Source organism: Bos taurus, chromosome 1 (genome assembly GCF_002263795.3).
Source record: "Bos taurus isolate L1 Dominette 01449 registration number 42190680 breed Hereford chromosome 1, ARS-UCD2.0, whole genome shotgun sequence".
Lineage (NCBI taxonomy): Eukaryota > Metazoa > Chordata > Mammalia > Artiodactyla > Bovidae > Bos > Bos taurus.
The window spans coordinates 116,915,543-116,933,588 of NC_037328.1; the positions used below are offsets into that span (position 1 = coordinate 116,915,543).

General features: G+C 42.9%; 1 protein-coding gene across 10 annotated transcripts in view; it reads right to left on the reverse strand.

The window, feature by feature from the left end:
- Window positions 1-18,046, reverse strand: part of MED12L (mediator complex subunit 12L) — a 362,689-nt gene that overhangs the window by 260,676 nt on the left and 83,967 nt on the right. For all 10 annotated transcript variants that reach the window (XM_024990948.2, XM_005201810.5, XM_059885773.1 and 7 more), the window contains 2 exons: window positions 17,456-17,555; window positions 17,004-17,140 (listed from right to left, as the gene is read on the reverse strand). In XM_024990948.2, the coding sequence (XP_024846716.1) occupies window positions 17,004-17,140; window positions 17,456-17,555 (237 nt within the window). The remainder of the gene's footprint in view (window positions 1-17,003; window positions 17,141-17,455; window positions 17,556-18,046) is intronic.

Here is an 18,046-nt window from a genome sequence, read left to right on the forward strand (position 1 = left end):
CCCATCCTAAAGAGGTGCATGTCCTAAGCTCAGGATGTGTGAGTATGTTACTGTAAATGAAAAAAGGGGATTCTGTAATAGATGTGATTGAGATAAGATCCTAGGAAGAGGGGATTCCCCTAGATGTGAGCAGGCCCAAGTTCATCACAAAGAAGCTTCTAAAGGAAAAGGGAAAAGCAGGAGAGTCAGAGTTAGACATGCAACAACGGAAACAGGACTCAGAGGCAGGGAGAGATGTGAAGGGGCCACTTTGTTGATTCTGCAGATGCAGCAAGGTGACACAAGCTAAGGAATGTTGGTGATCTCTAGAGACTGGAAAACAGAAGGAATAAATTTCTTCCCAAGAGCCCATATAAGGAACACAGCACAGCAAACCCCTTGATTAGAGCCCAGTAAGATAATAATCGAGCTTCCCTTGTGGCTCAGCTGGTAAAGAATCCACCTACAATGCAAGAGATATGGGCTGGGAAGATCCCTGGAGAAGGGAAAAGCTACACACTCCAGTATTCTGGCCTGGAGAATTCCATGGACTGTACAGTCCATAGTGTCACAAAGAGTCAGACACATCTGAGCTACTAACACTTTCTTTCAAGATCATAACCTCCAGAACCATAAAAGGGTAAGTTTGTGCTGTTTTAAGCCACTAAACTTTTGATAACTTGTTACAGCAGAAGCAAGTAGTGTTGAACATTGGGGTGCGTGTTTTTTCCAATTATGTTTTTCTCTGGATGATTTTATTTGCAAAGCAGAAATAGAGACACAAACCTAGAGAACAAATACATGGACACCAAGGGGATTGGATCAATTGAGAAGCTACCATTGACTTGCACATATAGTACTGATATTATGTATAAAATAGATTAACTAATGAGAATCTACTCAAAGCACAGAGAAATCTATGCAAAGTAATGTTCTCTGGTGACTGAAATGGGACAGACACCCAAAAAGTGGGGTATAGCTATTCACTTTGCTGTACAGTAGAAGCACTCCATTGTAAAGGAACTATAAGTCAATTTTTTTTAAAAAAAAAAAGTAATGTGGAGCTTCAAAGAATTACAGGGGCAGAGGACTTCTGATTAAATGGCAATTATAGGAAGGCTACAATAAACAAGATTAAAAACCTAAGAAAAAGAGTTTAATGATAACTCACCAAAGAGTACCACAAAATAGGTAGTAGCCTCATTAATTCATTTACTTACTAATTCATCAATAAATATGTATTGCCACCAGGCCTTCTAGGCATCAGATATTAACAGTCTCATGTATTACTCTGTACGAATAAAAACTGGTTATTTTCTTTTCGGACTTAATTTCTACTATGAAACAAGAGTCTTTAAAATGTTCGCAATCTCAAGAATACAGCCCAAGGAAATTATCTTAAAGTAAAAACAATTGAGTCTTCCAGACAACCATGAAGCATAATACCAAGACACTTCCCCCTCCCAGCTCCCCAGATTGACAAACTTTCCCTCCAGAGTTTGAAAGGGGCACCTAATGGACCAAATCAGAGAAAACCGGGTGACCTGAGAGGAAGAGAAAGATCCACACAGCTGGTTCAGAAGCCAGAGAACTGCTTTCAGCAGTGGAACTAGCGGAGCCTGTGTGATGTTTGCTTTGTTTTTATTTTTCTGCAGCAAAGAGTAATATTTCAACATCTAAGTAAAGATGCATAAATAGGAAAGGCAGATAAGACAGGCTTGCAACGGAACACAGGAAATAGGAAGTCAGAGGTGCACGACTACTGCTGCTGCCTCGCAAGAAGGGAAGTTCTCAGACCTCAGACGAGGTGCAAGCTCGGCCCACCCACCATCCTCTCCTTCTTCTGGGAACAGCACTCCTGCTTCTTCTGGGGGTACTGCCCCTTCACCTGCCTCAAGTAGTTCATGAAACCAGGTATTAATTATAGTGCCTCACCCACTCATCTTCAGCGTGACGGTCTGGATTTGGGTCTTTGATGGGCAGTGAAGACTTGGGGCAATTCTTTGAACACAAGGAAAAAAAAATCACTCTACCAGGGACTGACAATATGCGCTGCTCTCCGCTCAATCTTGTGAAAGATATCTGCATGATAAAAGGCCTCAGCACAGTTCAGTTCAGTCGCTCAGTCATGTCCAACTCCTTGCGACCCCATGGACTACAGCACACCAGGCCTCCCTGTCCATCACCAACTCGAGAGTTTACTCAAACTCATGCCCATTAATTCGGTGATGCCATCCAACCATCTCATCCTCTGTCATCCCCTTCTCCTCCCACCTTCAATCTTTCCCAGCATCAGGGTCTTTCAAATGAGTCAGTTCTTCACTTCAGGTGGCCAAAGTATTGGAGTTACAGCTTCAGCATCAGTCCTTCCAATGAATATTCAGGACTGATCTCCTTTAGAATGGACTGGTTGGATCTCCTTGCTGTCCAAGGGATTCTCAAGACTCTCCTCCAACACCACAGTTCAAAAGCATCAATTCTTCGGCACTCAGCTTTCTTTATCACCCAACTCTCACATCCATACATGACCACTAGAAAAACCATACCTTTGAACTAGACGGACCTTTGTTGGCAAAGTAGTGTTTCTGCTTTTTAATATGCAGTTTAGGTTGGTCATAACTTTTCTTCCAAGGAGCAAGCGTCTTTTAATTTCATGGCTGCAATCACCATCTGCAGTGATTTTGGAGCCCAAGAAAATAAAGTCTGTCACTGTTTCCATTGTTTCCCCATCTAATTGCCATGAAGTGATGGGACCAGATGCCATGATCTTAGTTTTCCGAATGTTGAGCTTTAAGCCAACTTTTTCACTCTCCTCTTTCACTGTCATCAAGAAGCTCTTTAGTTCTTCTTCACTTTCTACCATAAGTGTGGTGTCATCTGCATATCTGAGGTTATCTGGACTCGTTTCAATTGAGTCCAACTCATTTCAACCCCATGGACTATAGCCAGCCAGGCTCCTCTATTCATGGAATTCTCCAGGCAAGAATACTAGAGTGGGTTGCCATGCCCTCCTCCAGGGGATCTTCCCAACCCAGGGATCGAACCTGCATCTCTTCTGTCTCCTCCATTGGCAAACAGATTCTATACCTCTGAGTCACCAGAGAAGGCCAATCAACTACTGGGTTGGCCAAAAAGATGATTCAGGTTTTTCCATCACACCGGTGGTAGAACAACACTGTATTAAAACAACGTGCAAGGTCATCTCGACCCTACCCCAGGTGCACCATGGCTCCAAGCTTCTCTGGGCTTTCCCGCCCACCCTCGGTGCTTCCAGCATCACAGTAGTCTGTTGCCCTGTGCAAAAATATTTATTTCCATGTGATACGTATCTTTCACAACACAGCTTCATGGCTGCTGGCTTTAAATACCCATTAGGCAAGAAAAACACACCTCTGCACCATTCAAGAAAAGTACTTCATCATCCCAAACACTATAAGCCAGAGTTGGAGTCTTCAAGTAACAGAGAACTTTTCATATTGGTACTTTGACAGATAGTATGAAGATGACAAAATCCACAGCACGTACCTCCTAGCCTGTAACTACACACAGGCAAATGGGATACACAAGACCAGGAGAGAGACATGGAGAAACTGAGCCATGACTCATAAAGTTACAGTCAGAGAAAAAGCACCAAACTAAGGGGTCAAGAGGGCTTTCCTGGTGGCTCAGTGGTAAAGAATGCACCTGCTATCTTTCCAACCCAGGGATTGAACCCAGGTCTCCTGCACTGCAGGCACATTCTTTACCATCTGAGCTGCCAGGGAAGCCTGCCTTGCTTTTACTGTTTGATTAACAATATCTATTGAATCTACTGTGTGCCAGGGGCTGCAGTAGATACTGAAAATGGAAAAGACAGATCCCTGCCTTGTACAATCATCTCATCTAGCATGTGTTAGAGAAGGAATGCAACAGCGCAGAACCAGTGGCTATGGTTTTTCCAGTGGTCATGTATGGATGTTGAGAGAGTCATTTCCTAGGCAGGTTGATAGGGAGTCTAGGGGTCCCCAAGGAGAGAGGGGTCTGGAATTCTCAAGGAGGAAGAAAGGACAAACTTTTTTTCTTTCTCCACATTCCTTAGGATTATATAACAATAATGTATCCTGCCTAAGGACAGTCTTTGGATTCAACCTTCTGTTATCTTAAAATGTTAATTATGGGAGTAGACCTGGTCTTTACAAGGACGTATCTTGCCTGAGGACAGTGTTATCTTAAAATGTAAACTGTGGGAGTAGGTCTGATGAGGTCTTTACAACCTCCAGACATTCTTTGGATTATATAACCTCACTGTTAACACTAGCAAGCGGGTACTCTTTCTGCCCCCTTCTGATGCCTATGTCAGAAGCTTTCTCTATCTCCTTTTTACTTTAATAAAACTTTATTACACAAAAGCTCTGAGTGATCAAGCCTCGTCTCTGGCCCCGGATTGAATTCTTCTCCTCCAGGGGCCAAGAATCCCGGTGTCTTCACGTGATTTAACAATAACCTTTCAATGTGAGAGGTGGACTATAAAGAAAGCTGAGTGCCAAAGAACTGTGGTGTTGGAGAAGACTCTTGAGAGTCCCTTGGACTGCAAGGAGATCCAACCAGTCCATCCTAAAGGAGACCAGTCCTGGGTGTTCGTTGGAAGGAATGATGCTAAAGAGAAACTCCAATACTTTGGCCACCTCACGCGAAGAGCTGACTCATTGGAAAAGACCCTGATGCTGGGAGGGATTGGGGGCAGGAGGAGAGGGGGACGACAGAGGATGAGATGGCTGGATGGCATCACCAACTCGATGGACATGAGTTTGAGTGAACTCTGAGAGTTGGTGATGGACAGGGAGGCCTGGCGTGCTGTGATTCATGGAGCTGCAAAGAGTCGGACACGACTGAGCAACTGAACTGAACTGAACCTACTGTAGTTGTTAAGTGCTCATATACAAGTACATAAACGTAAAGCAAAGTATCCAAGGGATATGCACCAACACGCACAGTTGTTTCAGCTGCTGTATGTAATGAGTATTTGTTATACAGTCTGCTCTGCTCTGATACTTTCACAACAACCCTATGATTGTTGAGTAAACCGCGGCCAAAGGCTAAGTAACTTATTAAATGTCTTAAAGATGCTATTAATAGGTCACAGACCTAAGAGTCAAATCTAAGCTATCTGTCTCCACAGTGGGGACACATGCCAAAATGCCCCCGTCTGGGCAAAAGAGTGGGAGACGAAACCGAGCTGTGGGCTGAAAGGGACTTCTTGATATCAAGAATGTCTTCATGTATTATCTGTATAGAAATCACAAGAAGAAATAACTTCCATAAAGAAAACAAATGAGAGAGCACTGACCCAAAATTCCAAAATCAGTAAGATCCTTACCCAACTGAATGCAGAGTTCCAGAGAAGAGCAAGGAGAAATAAGAAAACCTTCTTACATGAACAATGCAAAGAAATAGAGGAAACGATAAAATGGGAAAGACTAGAGATCGCTTCAAGAAGATTGGAGATACCAAGGGAATATTTCATGTAAGGACGGGCACAATAAAGAACAGAAACAGATAAGGACGTAACAGAAGCAGAAGAGATTAAAAAGAGATGGCAAGTATAAAAGAAGAAGTATACAAGAAAGGTCTTAATGACCCAGATAACCACGATGGTGTGGTCACTCACCTAGAGCCAGACATCCTGGAGTGTGAAGTCAAGAGGACCTTAGGAAGCATTACTACAAACAAAGCTAGTGGAGGTGATAGAATTCTAGCTGAGGTATTCCAAATTCTAAAAGATGCTGCTGTTAAAAGTGCTACACTCAGTATGTCAGCAAATTTGGAAAACTCCAGTGTCCACAGGATGGAAAAAGGTCAGTTTTCATTCCAATCCAAATGAAAGACAATACCAAAGAATGTTCAAACTACTGTACAATTTTGCTCATTTCACATGCTAGCAAAGTAAGGCTCAAAATTCTCCAAGCCAGGCTTCAATAGTACATAAACCAAGAAATTCCAGATGTACAAGCTGGATTTACAAAAGGCAGAAAAACCAGGGCTCAAACTGCCAACATCCACTGGATCATAGAGAAAGCAAGAGAATTCCAAAAAAACATCTATTTCTATTTTATTAACTACGCTAAAGCTTTTGACTGTGTGAATCACAACAACCTGTGGAAAATTTATTAAAAAAGAGATGGCACTACCAGACCACTTTACCTGCCTCCTGAGAAACCTGTATGCAGGTCAAGAAGCAACAGTTAGAACCAGACATGGAACAACAGACTGGTTCAAAATTGGAAAAGGAGTATGTCAAGGTCATATGTTGTCACCCTTCTTACTTAATTTATATGCAGAGTACATCATGCAAAATGCCAAGCTGGATGAAGCACAAGCTGGAATTAAGATTGCTGGGAGAAGTATCAACAGCCTAAGGTATGCAGAGGATACCACTCTAATGGCAGAAAGTGAAGAGGAACTAAAGAGCTTCTTAATGAGGGTGAAAGAGGAGAGTGAAAAGCTGGCTTAAAACTCAACATTCCAAAAACGAAGATCATGGCATCTGGTCCCATCATTTCATGGCAACTAGATGGATAAAAAGTGGAAACAGTGACAGATTTTATTTTCTTGGTCTCCAAATCACTATGGACAGTGACTGCAGTCATGAAATTAAATGATAGCTGTTCTTGGAAGAAAAGCTATGACAAACCTTGACAGATAATTAAAAAGCAGAGACAATACTTTGCCAACAAAGGTCTGTATAGTCAAAGCTATGGTTTTTCCAGTAGTCATGTATAGTTGTGAGAGTTGGACCATAAAGAAGGCTGAGCACCAAAGAATTGATGCTTTCGAATTGTGGTGCTAAAGAAGACTCTTGGGAGTCCCTTGGACAGCAAGGAGATCAAACCTGTCTATCCTAAAGGAAATCAATTCTGAATATTCATTGAAAGGACTGATGCTGAAGCTCCAATCTGATGCAAAGAGCTAACTCATTGGAAAAGACTCTGATGCTGGGAAAGATTGAGGGCAGCAGAAGAAGGGGACAACAGAGGATGAGATGGTTAGATAGCATCACTGAATCAAATGTACATGAGTCTGAGCAAACTCTGGGAGATGGTGAAGGACAGGGAAGCCTGACATGTTGCAGTCCATGGGGTCACCAAGAGTCAAACATGACTTAGCAGCTGAACAACAACAAGACCCTTCAGCTAACAGCACTGTCCATCTGGCCTCATAAGCATGGGCCCCACTCCTAGGGGCAAAATACTAAAATTTAGGAACTTCCCTGGTGGTCTAGTGGTTAAGACTCCACCTGTCAACGTAAGGGACACAGGTCAGATCCCTAGTCCCACAGCCACAGGGCAACGAAGCCCATGCACGGCAACTGCTAAGGTCCAGAGAACCCTAGAGTCCAAGTTCTGCCACAAGAGGAGCCACCACGATGAGAAGCTCACACGCCCCAGTTAGAGAATAGCCCCTGCTCGTCAGAACGAGAAAAAGCCGGTACAAGGCCATGAAGACCTAGTGCAGCCATAAACAAATAAACTAAAATCATTGTTAATCTTGCTGCAACCATCATTAATGCTGTTACCTACATCTGTAATAAAGATACTCCAAATGCAAAGAGAGATTCTCGTCATAAGGGGGACTTGATACACTTTTTTCTTTCCTTGGAGAGGGCGGACACAGACTAAATAGATTAAGTTTAATTGTTTCTTACTCAATCACTCAATAATCTAATAATCTCTAAAAACTAACCACAAGTCTATTCTTTAACAAAAAAGGAAAAAACTGGCAACTACATCTGAGAGGCAGGCTTCCTTCAGTAATTACAAGGTACCTGGTAAGACTATTTTAAAACAAAAAAAAAAATCTCTTAACATACTACATTATAAAACAGTACCATAAAAAGGATAGGAAAAATCAATGACTCATTACTGTAAGCAACAGCAAACAAAAAGCACTTGAGATCAGATACTGAATAAAGCTCTTTAATAGCTTTTTAATCTGAGACTAAAAGGGCATGTTTATAAATGTAATTAATCACTCTTAGTCAACATTAAACAAAATGGTCGTCTCTGGACAAAAACATAATTCACATTACAGCACCAATAAATAATATGGTACGTAATGATAATAATACGTAATGATATTAGCAAGTCACATGGTTTGCAACCTGAGGCACATGTATGGAGATCTGGATGAATTTCAAGAGTTACATAAGGTAAAAACTGGTCTCAAATGCTAACAGAACATAAGTCTGTTGTACACAGTCACAAGTAGTATTTCTAACAGAATCACCATATAAAGATTATTAACCACACACTCAGAAGATGTATTATTTAAGTATAAGTAGTATTCATTTTTTTAAAAATCTTTCTGTTTTCTATGAGCATTTCCATATGTACATTTCCAAAAGATATTTGGGACAGCTGATTTTTGAGCAGAAAAAGTTTTTCTTGGTTTCACATCCTTAGAATCAATGTTGATAGTCTTAGGTCCTGTGACATCTAAGGAAAAAAACATATACCACAAAAGCAAAAAAATGACTTCCCTTTGTTTTCTTTCAAGCAGCAGTTAAAAAGAGTACTACTCCAAGTTCTGAGAAGATAGGAAGTAGATAAGAAAATTAAAACAATTGCTCTGAGTATTTAAGTCAACTGTCATTAATTTGTCATCCCTCAGTTAAATCATCATCATTTAAATAATAAAATGAATAAAGAAAACAATTTGGGGAAATACGAAATGACACAAGAGCAGTCATTTGAGATGCATTAGAATCACAAAGTAAATCACTCCAGGTCCTTGAAAAGTGCCACATCTCTCAATCTGAAAATAAGTGAAACAGTAGGCTTATTTCCAAAAGTTGTCACCATATGGTACAATAAACTTTACTGCTTGCCTCTTATGATGAATGAAAGAAACCTACAGATAAGAAGGGAAATGTAAATTTCTAAAACACAGTGCTAGGTTCAACTCACTTGACAACTAAAGTTGCCCAGTTAAGAACATAACAAGTGGCATTTGCTAAGTGCTAACCATATGCCAGCATGTGAAGTGGAGTCGATTACTAAGGCCAGTGTACAAAGACAACGACACTGCTTGCTATGTGCTAAGTTACGTCCGTCGTGTCCAAGTCTTTGCAACCCTATGGACTGTAGCCTGCCAGGCTCCTCTGTCCATGGGATTCTCCAGACAAGAATACTGGAGTGGGCTGCCCAGTAACCAGGCTGGGGCCATCCAACTACTCTATAGCGAAGCCAGGATCCACATCCACATCTGAACTGGCCTCATAGTTGTGATACCCTACAAAGGCCAAATTTTTCAACTTGAGGGATTGTCTAAGGTAAATACTATGTTAAAATTGCCAAGCTTTTAAAATCAGTTAGAGGATATTCCCACAAACCAATATGCCCATATCAATATGGAAACTGTTCATGACAATTACAAAAGTTTTTCCCTCCTTTTCCCAAAATTACATCTGACGCATGTGTGTTCAGTTACAGTTACCTGAAATCAAACGGGTTTTTTTAAAAGAAACAGCACTCAAATTTTCTTGGTGGTCCAGAAAACAGTGGGACAAATTACTTGGTGGTCCAGAAAACAGTGGGACAAATTACTTGGGAGGCCACCTGCCAATGCAGGGGACATAGGTTCAAATCCTGGTTTAGGAAGATTCCACACGCTGCAGAGCAACTAAGCCCGTGCACCACAGCTACTGAGCCTGCAAGCTGCAGCTACAAAAGGCCACACACCCCAGAGCCTGTCCTCTGCAACGAGAGGCCACTGCAATGAGAAACCTGCTTGCCACAACTAGAGAAAGCCTGCACGCAGCAATACCCAGTGCACCCAACAAACAAGCAATTTAAAATAGATCTATATAACACAAATGAACATGTCTACCAAAAAATCTTTAAGAAACAAAAAGAAAGAGCACAAGAAACAGAACGTACTAGTTAAGAAGGCTGTTCGGAACCATTTAGGGCTCCAGCCCCTGTTTGCCCACCAGTGAGTTGGGTGCGAGCTTAGACTATTTACTCATCCTCTTAAGCTTTGGTTCCTGCATCTGTAAAGTAGAAAATTAAAAAACAGACAGTTTTTTAACAGGTGTCTCACTGGCCAGGGAAAATTTCTTACAGCGGTGCCTAGTGCCAAAAAAGTATTCAAGAAAAGTTAGAAGAAAAGAGAAAAACTGAGAGGCCCACCCCAGTCTAAATGGATTCAGTAACAGCAAAGTCCACGTGTCTGGACACACCACTTTCTCCCCTAAGTATGTTATGCTCGTTACCTAATAGACTTAGTTTAAGGAAGAAGAAAATGGCAGCTGTAAAACATTAGCAATGCTTCCGCTGGGCATCCAGTAGGAAGATGGCTAACTTCTGAGGCTCAACAAGCTCCAGTTGGGCCATGAGCAGCACTGACAAGTGTCCTAACAGCTCAGCACTGGGCACCTTAATGGGAGCCAGACGTGTGATATTTTCCTAGTTTGCTTGACTTTTGCCTCATTTGACCTCTATCTTGAGTACAGGGCTCCCAGGTGGTACAGTGGTAAAGAATCTACCTGCCAGTGCAGGAGATCCCCAGGAAGATCCCCTGGAGAAGGAAATGACAATCCACCCTAGAATTGTTGCCTGGAGAATCCCATGGACCGAGGAGCCTGCTTGGCTACATAAAGTCCATGGAGTCGCAGAGTCAGATACAAGTGACCAAGTAAGTTGCACATATAAGTCTTGATTCTTGGTCTTTAAAAGGTGACTTTTTCTTCAACAACATTAAAAAAAAAAATCCTAAGCACTGAAATGAGCATACCTCTCTTATAACACAGTACTCAGACACAGAGGAGGAGAGCTGATTCTGTCCAACTGCTTCCCTACAGAGGGTAAAGCCTCTGTAAGAATCCAAGAACGTGAAAAAGGCTGACAGGTCTAGGCTGTGCTTTATGGACTGGTGGATTGTGAGAGGGCAGAGGTGTGTGGGTGTGTAGGTGTGTGTGTGCAAGTGTGCATAAGATGGGTAGAGGGGTGTGTGTGTGAGAGATGGGCAGAGAGGTATATGTGTGCATGCATGAGATGGGTAGAGAGGGGTGTGTATGTGCGTGTGAGATGGGTAAAGGGGTGTGTGCGTGCATGTGATGGGTAGAAGGGTGTGTGTGAGAGATGAGTAGGTGTGTGTGTGTGTGCATGAGATGGGTAGAAGGGTGCATGTGTGTGCATGCATGCATGCACACCTACAGAGGTCCCAAGGGATCACATTGCTTCCATCTCTCTGGAGTCTTTCACTGTCTCCCTAAATCCATCGGTCAGGACAGCAGCTGGCATTTATTGAGTACCTGTCTAGAAGCTATAAAATATTGAAATGTTTCATCCATACAGTTTTGTGCAACTTTCCCATCATCAGCAGACAGAATACCCATTTCACAAACAAAGAACTGAGACTCATCAAGGTAGGTGAATTGTCTGCGATGCCACCAAGGAAATGCACTGCCCCTCTGCCTCTGCCTCGCGGTGGAGAGCTGTCCTGCCTGCACCCTGCCATCTGTACCTCTACACAACCTCTCGTGCCTGAATCCCTGGCAAACCTGACATACTACATAGCTCTTGGTTGCCCTCACACCCGCCCACCTAAGCCAAAGCCTTCAGAGGGGTGGCTGCTTCCAGTTCACAGTCCAAGCAGCTTTTTTACAAGCACCCAAAACACCGACTCAGTAAATGTCTCCCAAGGGCTTGCCGGCTCCGGCACGGTGCTCAAGGCTGATGACATGCTGCTGAGCAGGAGGAATGCTGCCCTGGGCCTGCAGAGCCCCACACTTGCAGGAGGAGACACGGAACAAGCACAGCTGGGACAGAACAGACACGGGGCTTTGGCCCTGTGGACCATGTGGGCAGAGTCCTGCAGCCACACTGATGCGGAGCCAGACTGGCCCCGGAGGCCTGGACGAGAGCTGAAGGAAGGCCTGCTCTGGACTCTCCATTCAAAAAAACCCGTGTGAACTCATCACACCTGCCCAGGGAGAGCTCTGTAAACAGCCTGGATAGAAAATAAATACAAACACTAAATACATCCATTTGGATTTAACAGCAGAGAAGAGGAATGTGCGTCCACCAGCCAGTGCCATCCGGCCTTCGCGTTACTTAGGGGAGAGGCGGCTTCCTCCAGCCCCAGATAGAGAAGTGAAAGGCCGCTCTTCCTGCCTCCTTTTGACTTTCCCTTCTATCCACGTCCTCGGGGCACCCAGAGACACAGCTGCTTCCCGCCCTCCCCCATGACAGCCAGCAGAAACCAGGGGAGAAGTCACAAGAAAGGAAGTGATCTGGGGGCCCTGGAAGGGGGAGTGGGGCCCTCCCACCCTGCTGCTCAGGGGTAAGGTCAGCAATGTGACTCCTGCCTGCAGGTCTCGTGTGACAGGCTGTCAGGGCTTGGAATCCTCAGGAGGTCCCCACAGCCCCTATGGCAACCTCCTCGTGTGGTTATTAGTCTTCTCTGCATCCAGCAGGCAGAGCAGAAATGGTTCTGAAACACTGAACAGGCAAGTATGTGAGTAAGTGTTGCATAAAACAAGTAGCAGGGCCTGGAAGGTGACAGGCATCTGAGCAAACACAGCTCCCCCGACACACACAGACACGGAAGCCATACTGCAAAAAATTGTCATAAATATTTCAGAAGGATCTGTCCAGTGATTCTTTCTGATAGATTACTCAGAAAAGGTGACCAATCTGAATTAAGGATTTAAAATGTAGTTTTCATCTTACTCATAAAATAGCATCATAACCACAAAGACATCCTGCTTGGCTGGCAGAGTGATAGACGATTGGGAGAGTTCACGTACAAATTCTCACATCCAGGTTCTCCTGAAAGGCTGGGTGATCAGGCGACAGTGGGTCTGTACAACCAAGCAGAAGCTGAGATAGGGCGCCCTCCTCAGAAAGTGCGGCCCTTTCCCGGTCACCTTGGCCCCATCCTCTCGGTGCCCTGTCCACGGCAGCCCACAAAACCTCACACCAACACTGAATGCAAAGCCAAGCAGCATCACTCTAAAATAAGTAAACATCAAGGATTCTGGGTTCTGTGTTTTCACCTAGGCCCTAACTCAGAAGCAGAGGCTGGGCCACTGGGACAAGGCAACTGGGGGACAGTGTGGGGGCGGGTGTGTAAGGGAATAATGCTTCCCACGGCCCAGCACAGCCCCCACGGGACACTGCCCTCCTCTCATTATGGGACCATAGGGGCAGGACTAAGGCCTCAAATGCCCTCATCCCACACATCACTGCTTTCAATGGACCTTCACGGAATACCGAGACTGAGTGCACACAGGTCTGAACCTCAGAACTCGTGTGCCATCTGGACAGCTGCCCCCACCCCACCTCGCCCAACACGAGAGGCAGAGAACTGAATTTCCCGTAATCAGCAGTTCCAGAGAAAGGAGAATCCATGGGGTAAAGTTCACATTTCCCAAAGAGATGTGGGGAAGTGGTTCTACAGTCTGGGGCCAAGACACCCCTACCTACGCACGACTTGGGAAAGCACGAACCTCAGCCTGGCTGCAACTGCAGAGGTTGCTCGGCTGTTCTGTCGCCTATCATATTGTCTAACTCCTAAAACAAATTATGAAAGCAGCAAAGGGGAAATGTATTTTAAAGAAGTGAGCTGTGTTTCTGAATCCTAACCACACCACTGTACAGAAGTATCACTCATCAGAGAATTATAGCTTCATCACATTGGTTCTTCCAATACAATACTGATAATGACTATTATGTTATTAGCGTAAACACTAACAACTTTTTAAGGCAAAGTGCTCATGTCTTCTTAGAGACAGATAGAGCAAGGAAGTATTGTAGCCAAGGCAAGAAAGGGCCCTAAGGCACAAGCAAGTTGCCTGTAAGCAACTTGCTCAAAGTCACATAGCTGATCAGGGGTCAAAACAGTTCTGCAGCTCACACATGTATTTCAGAAATAAATAAAATTCAGTAGTCAAGAAAACAGTAAACCCTAGTGAGAGGAAACAGAGATGAACCACTGTTGTTTACATGCATATACACACATACCTTGATATACACACACAAATAGATGCCAAAGTCATATTGTAAAAATTCTTGTTATAAATATTTCAGAAGGATCTGTCCAGTTAACTCTTTCTGATAGATTATTAAGAAAAGGTGACCAGTCTGAATCACGGATTTAAAATGCAGTTTTCGTCTTACTCATAAAACAGCTCAGTAACCACAAAGCAACCACTCACACAGCAAATTTTTCTGGAGTTGAGTCAACATTCACTATCATCACTCTTGAATGGGTAGCATGGACGTTCCTTCCGACGAAGTCTGTGACTCCCGCACAGCCCCGGGCATATGGCGCCCTCTAGCGGCACACACTTCCCCACAGCCGATGTGGAATGGTCACTCCTTTACAATGACAATAGCTTAGAGCAGCGACCTCCAAACAATTCTCACACAGCCGCTCAGCTCAGCTGGGTTTTGTTTCGTTTTGCTTTTTTTAGTAAATGCTCGCAATATACACATATTTATAATTTTTATATGTTCGTTATAAAACTTAGACCAGAGTTGCTTACAGTGTAAAGTCTTTTTAAATGTTATCTAAATAGAAGTTCTAGTAACTTCCTCTCACACACACCCCTATCACAATAGCTCATCTCAACGACCCACTCTGGTGGCAACTGTGTGTGAGACAGTACAGTGTGACTACCCAAAAACATCAGACCGCATTTCTGTCCTTGATATCGACACTCAATATTTTCTCCCTGAGAGGCTGGCTTGGTTGGGTGAATCCTGCAGTAGGTTAGTTCATTCATTAGCAAGTTAAATGTCAGGCCAACCACAAAACTGAAGTGGCTCTGGAGGATTTGGTCAAATTCCCTCCAAGGAACCACACCGTCCTGACTCAACACTTAGTGCAGGAAGCTCAGCAATCTACAAGGACACCCTGAATGCCGGGTGTCCCTACTGTCCTTGCAGAGAGCTCACCTCTGCATATTCAAAAGTAGCGCTGGTGGTAAAGAACCCGCCCGACGGTGCAGGAGATGTAAGAGAAGCACGTTCAATCCCTGGATCGGGAAGATCCCCTGGAGAAGGACATGGCAACCAACTCCAGCCTTCTTGCCTAGAGGATCCCACAGACAGAGGAGTCTGGCGGGCTACAGTCCACAGGGTCAGCAAGAGTCGGACACGACTGAAGGGACTTAGCACACACACATGCATGTGTATTAAAAAAGCTTAGTACTCTTAAAGCCTTTTATCAAAAAAAAAAGTCTTTATTACAAGGAGAGAGACTTTCAGGTCACCACACCAAAAGAACACAGCAATACCTGCATCAACAGGCAGAATTAGGTAGGCGTACCATCAGTGTGCACTACAGATCTACCGAGACTCTCTCACAATGAATCAGAAAACACACCTGGTCTAGACCTCACTCCCAACATCCTGACGTGGCATCACGGTCGAGAACCTTATTTTTGAGCAGCAAGGCACTGACTTGCAAATTACTTTAAAAAAAAAAAAAAAGAATGGTAGGGCATGCATGTGTGCTCAGCTGTATCTGACTCTGTGCAACCCCATGGACTGTAGCCCACCAGGCTCCTCTGTCCATGGAATTCTCCAGGCAAGAATACTGGAGTGGGCTGCTATCTCCTTCTCCAAGGGATCTTCCCAATCCAGGGACTGAATCCGTGTCTCTTGTGTTTCCTGCATTGGCAGGCAGATTCTTTACAACTGAGCCACCTGGGAAAGTATAAAAAGAGTAACCTGGAACAAATTCACATCACATGTAGGATAAAGGTTAACATAAAGGTAGGATAAGGAAAAGTTTTTGGTTTTATCCCTTCTTACTACCTACACATTCTTAAAGCCTAGTACGAAAATCAAAGATCAGTTAACTATAGTGTTCCTTCGTATATAGCACAGAAAAACATAGCCATTATTTTGTAATAACTTTAAATGGAGTATAATGTGTAAAAATACTGAATCACTATGCTGTATACCTGAATCTAACTATAAATCAACTATATTTCAATCAATCAAATTAAATTGAACGTTCCTTCAAGATGGGCACCACGTGTTAAAACTGAATTCCTAGTGCTTCCACAACTTGGATATACTATACATGCTTTACATGCATGTAGAAGCAGAGAAAACTTCTATTTCTCCCAAAATAAGGTTGAGAAAATATTGAAACGTCTATGTTACTAGAGTAGTTCAATAATGAGACACTGAAAGCGTAATATAAAAATTATCTGTGATGGCTAATTTCATGTGTCAACTTGCCTAAGTTACGGCTCCCAATTTCCTGGTCAAACTCCAGTCTAGATAGTGCTATGACAGTGTTTTGTTTTGTTGTTTTTTTTTTTTATGTGAATAACATTTAAATCAGTAAACTCAGAATAAAGCAGATTATCCTCCATAATGAGGGTGGGCCTCATCCAATCAGTTGAAGGCCTTAAAAGAAAAGAAAAAAACAGCTTCCCTGTGTCTCCAGCCTGCTGGCCTGCCCCACACATTTCAGATTTGTTAACTCCTACAATCCTGTGAGCCAATTCATTAACATAAACATCTCTCTTGCCTTTATATTTTTACATATATATATATATATATATATATATAATTTCCTCTATTGGTTCCGATTCTGTAGAGAATCTTGTCTAAATAACTGTCTACAGATTTTTCAAAGACCATGACCACAAGTATTAATTAATTCACTGCTCTCTGACATGCCAAATATCAAAACACATTCCCCCTAAATTAAAGCCAAACCATTATATGAAGTACAATCAGATGAAGGATATTCCACTAACACCAAAATGTTAAGTGTGATGATAAAAAGGCTAAGAAAAAATCTTGCCAACCAATATACTTAGACCAGGCCAATGGACACTTCATTTTAATAGTGGTAGGAAATTTTAGTCCAAAAGAATGATTTCAGGGTGCAGCTGTCTTACAAGATAGTACACGTCATAGAAAAGTATAATTCAGTTAATTGCCAGAATTAACTGAATAAAAAAGAAGAAAATATGCTAAGAAAATTAAAGGTGAAAAGAAGAAAAAAATATTAACTACCTCTTGGTTGTCTTTGTTTTGGTTTGCCCAGAAAATCTTATGATAAAGCGTCTCCATTGAATTGCTGGAATCAGTTCGGTCAAAACAGTGTCGATCCAATACCTCCAACGTGTGCAAAACCCGACTAATGGTCACCCCTAGATGCAGAAAGCAAGCAAGCAGTTAAGAAAGGCCGAACAAAGCCAGAGCAGCATACTACAAAATCATCATCAGGTGGGACAAAAGGAATTTTAAGACATTATTATTCTCAGCATAAAAGAATTGCCAACAAAATCAAACCTGACATTCTAGACAGCCCAGATTTAAAGGGCACAGACCGAAGAATGTCCCCAAAACTCAGTAGGGAACTCTGTCTAAAAGCATCCTTGTTCACACTGAGGACTGAGTAGCAAGAATTAGAAATGGCATAAAGTCCAACATCCAAAAGCACTCCTCCTTCTGCTGTTCTGTACCTGCTGTCGACTCTTGGCACTTGTCAAAAGACCACCGAACTTCCACTGCACGGCCTCTTTGTTTTATCTGCTGTTCTACCTCATAAATCCTTGCCCGAACCTGAAAGATAATCACTTCTAATTAACTTTTGCTTAGAAAGCCACAGCAGCTGTCTAAATCATGCCAGGTTTTTCCACGCAAGCAGAGCGCCCCACAGTGAACCACAGTCTCGACTGCACTGTAGGAAAGGCAGGCGGCTGCCCGAGAAGCGCGTTTCAAAATTCACAAGTGCTGACTCCATGCCAGTGTTCAGTGCTAAATGCTCACAAAAATAAACGCTTACCCAAAAAATCTTTACAAGTGAAACATTTTCAGGATATCATAGAGAAAGGTCAAAGTTCTAAAATATCATCTTTGAGCCACTCTTCTATGTCTGAAAGCAACTAATCATGTTTTATTAAGAAAACTGCTTGGTTTAAAAGGAAAAAAAACAGAGCTTTTATTTTAAATATTTGTCCCAGTCCTGTGGTTCAAGTTTCTTCAGTCTTTGAACCAAATAACCCAGCCGTAATGAAAACATATAACAGTTACTAAATACCCAGACTCCTAGC